The 7,087-nt window shown below is 31.3% G+C and overlaps 3 protein-coding genes across 3 annotated transcripts; 2 read left to right on the forward strand and 1 right to left on the reverse strand.

The window, feature by feature from the left end:
* LOC107631170 lies at positions 799-2,823 on the forward strand. The gene is made up of 4 exons (XM_016334523.2): positions 799-1,246; positions 1,363-1,439; positions 2,172-2,283; positions 2,566-2,823. The coding sequence occupies exons 1-4, from the start codon at positions 957-959 to the stop codon at positions 2,693-2,695; spliced, it is 609 nt and encodes a 202-aa protein (XP_016190009.1). The 5' UTR covers positions 799-956; the 3' UTR covers positions 2,696-2,823.
* LOC107631171 lies at positions 3,065-4,229 on the forward strand. Its single transcript, XM_016334524.2, has 5 exons — positions 3,065-3,239; positions 3,386-3,462; positions 3,594-3,705; positions 3,776-3,920; positions 4,005-4,229. The coding sequence occupies exons 1-4, from the start codon at positions 3,172-3,174 to the stop codon at positions 3,891-3,893; spliced, it is 375 nt and encodes a 124-aa protein (XP_016190010.1). The 5' UTR covers positions 3,065-3,171; the 3' UTR covers positions 3,894-3,920; positions 4,005-4,229.
* Positions 4,070-5,682, reverse strand: LOC107633718 (protein trichome birefringence-like 37). The gene is made up of 4 exons (XM_016337320.2): positions 5,668-5,682; positions 4,814-4,968; positions 4,468-4,730; positions 4,070-4,331 (listed from the first exon to the last, which is right to left on the reverse strand). Exons 1-3 carry the CDS (start codon positions 5,680-5,682, stop codon positions 4,568-4,570), a joined length of 333 nt encoding a protein of 110 aa, XP_016192806.1. The 3' UTR covers positions 4,070-4,331; positions 4,468-4,567.

A 7,087-nucleotide genomic window follows, 5' to 3' on the forward strand; every position in this document is an offset into this window, starting at 1 on the left:
TAAATAGATTTATGTATCATTTAATATATATTATATTAATAAATTTTAATGTCATTAACCAAAAAAGCGATGAAAAGAGTTATGTGATTAACTTAAAAGTTCTAACCGAGGGATTTGATTAAAAAGTTTGTTTGGAGAGTAATTTGATGTTCCGGGAATATTTTAATAATGATTTTCACTATTTACTCCTATGATTTAGTTAGCTAGTAGTGGGGATGTTTAAATTTAGACCGATCTAAATTAAACCACTCGTTCAATCTAATCTAAATCGAAAATCGATTAAAACCGTACTAATTCGAATTTGATTGGATTCTATTTTTTGCAAATTGCTGGATTGAATCGGGTTTTGAATCTACTTTTTATAACCGATCCAATCCAATCCAAACCGCACAATATGCTATAATATTATTATTTTATTATTATATTTACGATTATACTTATAACATGTTCAATTTGTTATGCATTTTTTTATTATTCATATATTATTATTATTTAATAAATATTTTATATTCAAAATATTATTTATTTATTTATTTTAACTAACTTATAATTTTATTTCTATTGTTATATTATCGTTGGTTTTTTAAGATATTGTTAAGATTTGTTATGTCATTGTTGATTATTTAAAATTTAATGTTGAGACTTATTATATGTATTTAATTTTTTATTTAAAAAACTGTAAATCAAAACCGATTCAAACTGCTTGTAATCAGATCGGATCGAATTTTTAAAAAAAGTTCATCACATAAATTAAAAATTCAGATCGAATGACTTTTTTCCTTAAAACCGAATCAAACCGCACCGCGAAAACCTCCTCCTATTAGCTACATAATAAACACCGCAAAAAGAGAAGAGTGTCGGGTCAGTGATGAAGTTAACCCGATTATTTCGTGACTCATCTTTATTCGTGATTCCAATTCTTCGTTGTTTGTAAACAAGAGCATTGAAAATTTGAAATGAGTGAGTGCTGTTGTTCAATTGTAATTCCAAATCTTCAGATTCCATCATTTACCAAAAACCCTTTTCCCATCGCTGATTTCGGCCGCCGAAACCATTTTTCACGGTGTTTCCCCGCATCTCTTCCTTTCCCAAATCCGTCGTCAAAGCTGCCACCTTTTCGAGTTTCTAGAACTATCCAGGCCACGTCAGCTCACATGGAAGTGGAACGAACTCAAGGGTTTGAGTCAAACAGCGCCTCAATGAAGCTCTTGTTTGTGGAGATGGGTGTCGGATACGATCAACACGGGTATCCTCTTTTCTCTTCTCTTCTTTGGCCCTTTTCCCTTCTTTTCTTCCCAAGAAAAGTTTGATGACATGGGATTTCGAAACTGATTGCACTGCATTCACAAAAATTAATAACAGGCAGAATATAACGGCTGCAGCAATGAGGGCATGCAGGGATGCCATTTCTTCTAATTCAATCCCAGCTTTCCGCAGAGGTATGCCTTCTTTAATGCCCAAATTTCAATTTTATTGATATATTGACTTTGGTGATAGGGTTTGGTTAGGGGTGTTCATAGTTCGGATTTATATGGTATGCCGTATTTATCCGAATTCGATCCAAAATTGTGGATATAGATCCGATCTATACATTGGATGGTGGATTTTATGTATGTATCCGCATATTCGATGTGCGGATCCACAAAAATAAATAAGTAGATTTTTTTTATGTTTTATTTTAACTAATAATTATTATATATGTTGTATTATTTTATTTTTATTATTAAGAAAAGTATGTATGATATTATTTTAAGAGTAAACATGTTAAAAAAATAACAAAAAGGGATTTTATTGATATTTTTTAATAAAAATAAGTTTTTAAAAGTATTTTATATGTTTTGCGGATATATTTGATATCTGATTCGATACGCAAATGTGTAGACCAGATCTAAGCTTAAAAACTGCAAATATTGTATCCGATCTGATTCGATAATATTAGTGCGAATCAGATCAAAATTTTGGCCATATCCCATCCAAAAACTCCAAGTTTGGTTGGATTGGGGGGTTGAGTGTGGTATATGTATATTACTTCTTAGTTTAGTGATGCGTTTGAGTAGGAAGAAATTGAGGTATTGTAATGGTTACAATAAGTGGTAACGATTTCGAACCTATATGCTTTGACAATGATATTCACAGTTAATTATGCATTTGCGATATATAATCTTGTTTAGGTTCCATCCCTGGTGTCAATTTCGATCAGATGAAATTGCAGATCAAGCTAGGTGTTCCCAATTCTCTTCAGAGCTCTTTGGATATCGAGAAAGTCAAGTCTGTGTTTCCCTAGTGAGTACCTTGAAAACTGTTGCATTGCATTTCCAATAGCTTAACGTGGACAATTTTAACCGAAACCTTAATCTTATATTTTTAGTATGTCCTAAAAATACACGCCTTTAAAGTTATAGTTGAAGCATTGAACCAAGATATAACTATGATGTTCTGAGATATGGTTATTTCTCATTTAAATTTCAAGATTTGCAATACAACAATATTTGCACAAAATATAATAAGTTATCTGTAATCATTCTCTCGTAGTCTAATCTCTGTTTCCCCCCAAAAACATTGCAGTGGAAAAATTTTGAATGTTGAAGTGGTGGATGGTGGATTGATATGCTCAAGTGGGGTGCATGTGGAAGAGATGGGTGACAAGAATGATGATTGTTACATTGTCAATGCTGCTGTATATGTAGGCTATTAATAATAAAAGCTTTATTCTCCTGTTTTTGGTGAACTTCTGATTCTGATAACTTTGTGTCTTCTCTGTATAATAATACACCAATATTTTTAGTTTATCCTGGTTTTTTAATTTCAGAAAGAATATGTTGTGTATATTGCAGTATTTATCTATGGAAAAAAGGTTTTTACGTGTCACATTTTCAAATATGTGGCATAATTAAATGAAAACGTGGCAGATAGAGAGAAACAATGCTTAGAAGTAGAAAAAGACAAACTCATATAAGTCATATAACATTTGACCATGTTCTTAGTTTATGATACACGTATCATCGTCTGAATGCTGATTTGGCAAATCAACAACCGATACACGAGAGCCTTCTCATGAGTTTCCCAAGTCTTATAAATTTCGAGTTTCAGCTATGTTCAAGAGTTAGTAACTTGCTTCTAATCAAACTCAGTCTTAACCAATCGAAGAAGGAATATATAAGCTGAGCGACAATGGAAGGTGGCCAAAAGGGAATGAACCCGTTGTTTGTGGAGATGGGGGTTGGCTATGATCTTGATGGGTACTCTATTTTATTTAAATCTTCTGAATAATAAATGTTGTTATTAATAAGGTTCCGAGTAAAATTTATGATTAACAGATTCAAAAAAAACTTAAATATCATAATTTATTTGTTATATAATATAACATGTTTGACTTACATAACAGGCAGGACATAACAGCTGCTGCTATGAGAGCATGCAAAGATGCAATAGCTACTAATTCAATTCCAGCTTTCCAAAAGGGTATCTCTTTAATTGGAATTTGACTATTACATATTATTATTGTAGTCATGATTTTAAATTACTCTTCATATCCATGTACTCAGTGCAATGGATACTTTTGCAATTTGAATAGTAATTTTTGGTGTATGCAGGTAGCATCCCTGGTGTTACATCTGATAACATGAAAGTACATGTGAAACTTGGGGTGCCTCATCCTCTCCAACAAGGCTTGGATAAGGACAAAATTAAGACTGTGTTTCCATAGTGAGTAATTATATAATCAACATTTTTGTTTCTTCTAAGGAATAATGTTTCAATTTGCACAATTTTGTAGTGGACAAGTTACGGGGTTTGAAGTAGTGGATGGTGGAATGGTGTGCTCAACTGAGGAAACGGTTGACAGGAACGATGACTGTTACATTGTCAATGCTGCTGTCTATGTTGGTTATTAAGAATTTGGTTCCTCTCGGTTCCCTGTGGTTAGTTTCACTTTTGTTTCTTGAATCGCATGGTTTGTTTTATGGGTAACTCTAAACCTTAATAATATTGTAAATGATTAACAGGTTGGAATATGGAGCTTCAGATGCATAAGTAGTAAAGCCATCATGGTGTGTATGTGGACTTTTACTATGTACTTAGTTGTAAGGTGTGCTGTAATAATTGATTAGTGCTATTGTTGGTTATGGTTAAAGCTTAAAACTTTAGAAGTTGAGTGGTTGTAAATTTGTAATAATAATGTTTAAGTAAAATAATAATAGCAATAAAATTGTTGGACATCTTGAATGGTATAATAACCGAGTTCATGAGGTGGTGAGTGCTGCATTTAGGAGGAGGTTCCAAGTATCAGGTACTCCAGGGAGGCACCAATGGCTGCAATCTTCACCCTTGGCCTCTTGATCCTCAGGGTGCCCATCATTTCTTAGTTGTGAGAGCAGAGTTATGTCAAGCAGGTACACCTTGTACTTGATGCTCTTCAACACTCTGTTCACTATGCCATTTTCTGGTAGTAGAACTTCTGGATATGGCCCCTTATATGGTTCTGTTTCTCCAGTGCAACTTCATTTGAAACATAAGATTAGTTGAAACTCTAATTGATTCATGAGAGGAGTTAATTAATTATTACTTCTTACTGGGTATGTTTAGGAGAAATGCCATGAAAGAATACTTTGGTTTTGGAAGGGTCAAGATTTTGATCAACCCATGCAGCCCATGTGTTTAACCCCTTATGAAATGCTTCCAAACGGTCCATGTCCTTCACAAGATTTGAATCATCTCTAATATAATCCCATCTGCATGGTTATAATGTTGATATAAATGTACTTAATGATAGGTTGGGTGTGATATATGATATATCATAATATATGCAAGTTACCCTTGAGAGGAAGGTCCGATGTAGGTCCACCAATGCCACGTGTTGAAGATCAAGAGGTCAGTCCCTAACCATGATTTATTACCAGCTTGAATGGAGTCTAAGTTGAGGACTCGTCCAAGGCTTTCTTCAACTATGTCCACCAAATATTGCGTCCACTTTCATTCACCAAAGATAAATCCTAGAAATTGGAAGGCCAAGGCACACGCATGCAAAACAAGTTGAAGTTGCAGTCACGTGTCTCATTCGTTCATTTTTATGCATAAAATATTCACGTAATATAAGCTGTCACGCTCACTTTATGAATTTAACAACACAGTCAAATCAAAATGGTTGCATGCAGTGATAAATTTGGGATATTATTCTAGCTTGGAGCATCGAACCTTGATATCTATGTTTCACGTGTTTGAATCTGAAGAATATAATATTGGAATATCCAGCTATATATATAGCTGCAAAACATGTATAAGCTTGTCCGTTTCTAAGGAATCTCGTGAATGTTTTTCAGATTATGTATTGTATTTGTATCGTAGGCAGCTACTGCTATATCAATTTACTGACAACTTGATAAGTTATCTTGAGAGCGAGATTCATTAGCAAAGCTATTATAATGAAGAGGCAATCAGTTCTTGAATGCTTTTGGCAATCAAACTGAGCATCTAAGAAGGGGCAGCTTGAAGAGTCATAGGGTGGGTATGAAGGGTCAACAACCCAACTTCCCATGAATAAGTTGCACCCATTTAATAAAGAATCATCCTTTCTTCCTCTCTAAGGTGATGATTATGAGAATCAGACTTTGCTGCTCTTGCTGCTGCTTGCGTTTCACAAAGCACACAGAATAGAAGCAGAGTATGGACCTTGATCATACCCATTATTGCTATTCCGACAAGCTAAGTCAGAATGCTCACGTTATGTACAATACTTGTAGATAGAGATCATCACATATATAGGTAAAATTTTATACTGTTATTTAATTGTGTATAGCCACATGTCAATGCAAACTATCTTTTAAAAATAGGTTTACACTATAATACAAACTAATTAAACATTTTACATTTTATTGGGGACGATCATAATGATGTTAAATCTTGATGAAATCTAGCAAATGATTCTCATCAGTCATCATAGATAATAATTGTTATCTAATGATTACATATATATAAAAAATGTACAACATCATGCCAAAAGAAAAAAAAAAGTTATAATAAGGAGTTGTAATATACTAAAAGTTAAATAGTAAACAAACAAATACTAAAAGTTAAATGCAATAAATACTAAAGCTGCAACAAGTTAAATAGCACTTTTTTTATTTTTAATATTGGATTAGCAATGGTGTTTTTTTAAATTGTGATCTACTGTGATATTTTTTTAAAATATAGGATGATTTAATGTACGGAGTACAAATCGGACCGTCCGATTTGTGTTGAAAAAATTAAAAAAACTTGGAGTACACAAATCAGACTGTCTGATTTGTGTACTCCAAATTTTTTTAATCTTTTCAACCAAAACACCAAAAATTACCACGTTAAGATATAACACTCATTCTACTTCCATATTCAAATTTTTTAGCCCTTAAATAGATGTTGTTCTTGCTTAGTTTTTAGATGTTATTTTTTTTTAAATTTTTTTATGTTTTGTTTTGATAGATTTTAAAAATTTTAAAAGGATTTTGGACATCTCATTTTTTTAAGGTTTTGAATTATTTCATTTTATTATGTTTCAGATGTTTTTTTAAAATAAATTAAAAATAGTTTTTTGAATTTTAGAATAATTTTAAAAGAATTTTAGATTTTTGTTATTTTTTTTTTTAGATTAATTTTTTTATTTTAAAAATTAATAATTGTTACATACTAATAATATTTTGTAATAACAATACAATTTGTTACAAATTATATTGATTTTTGTAACGAATCGATGTTTTGTTGCAAAAGTTCAGAATATTTTGTAACAAAAAATTAATTTGTCACAAAATTTAATATTGTTTGTAACAAGTTATTTTGTTTGTCACAAAATATAAAAAAGATTAACTAAAAAAATTATTTTAAAATGTTAAAATCTTCAAAATAATTTTATTTTGTTTCTAAAATTTAAGTTTTTAAAATATTATTTGTATTAATTAATTATTTTTAATTTGTTACATTGATTTTTGTAACGAATCGATGTTTTGTTGCAAAAGTTCAGAATATTTTGTAACAAAAAATTAATTTGTCACAAAATTTAATATTGTTTGTAACAAGTTATTTTGTTTGTCACAAAATATAAAAAAGAAAAAAGATT

This window comes from Arachis ipaensis, chromosome B03, assembly GCF_000816755.2.
Source record: "Arachis ipaensis cultivar K30076 chromosome B03, Araip1.1, whole genome shotgun sequence".
Taxonomy (NCBI): domain Eukaryota; kingdom Viridiplantae; phylum Streptophyta; class Magnoliopsida; order Fabales; family Fabaceae; genus Arachis; species Arachis ipaensis.

Coding starts and splice junctions, on each gene's coding strand:
- LOC107631170 (XM_016334523.2), top strand. CDS start 957: ATGAGTGAGTGCTGTTGTTCAATTGTAATTCCAAATCTTCAGATTCCA. Junction 1,440..2,171: donor AATCCCAGCTTTCCGCAGAG/GTATGCCTTCTT, acceptor AATCTTGTTTAG/GTTCCATCCCTGGTGTCAAT. Junction 2,284..2,565: donor GTCAAGTCTGTGTTTCCCTA/GTGAGTACCTTG, acceptor AAAACATTGCAG/TGGAAAAATTTTGAATGTTG.
- LOC107631171 (XM_016334524.2), top strand. CDS start 3,172: ATGGAAGGTGGCCAAAAGGGAATGAACCCGTTGTTTGTGGAGATGGGG. Junction 3,463..3,593: donor AATTCCAGCTTTCCAAAAGG/GTATCTCTTTAA, acceptor TGGTGTATGCAG/GTAGCATCCCTGGTGTTACA. Junction 3,706..3,775: donor ATTAAGACTGTGTTTCCATA/GTGAGTAATTAT, acceptor ACAATTTTGTAG/TGGACAAGTTACGGGGTTTG.
- LOC107633718 (XM_016337320.2), bottom strand. Junction 4,731..4,813: donor ATCGGACCTTCCTCTCAAGG/GTAACTTGCATA, acceptor ATAACCATGCAG/ATGGGATTATATTAGAGATG.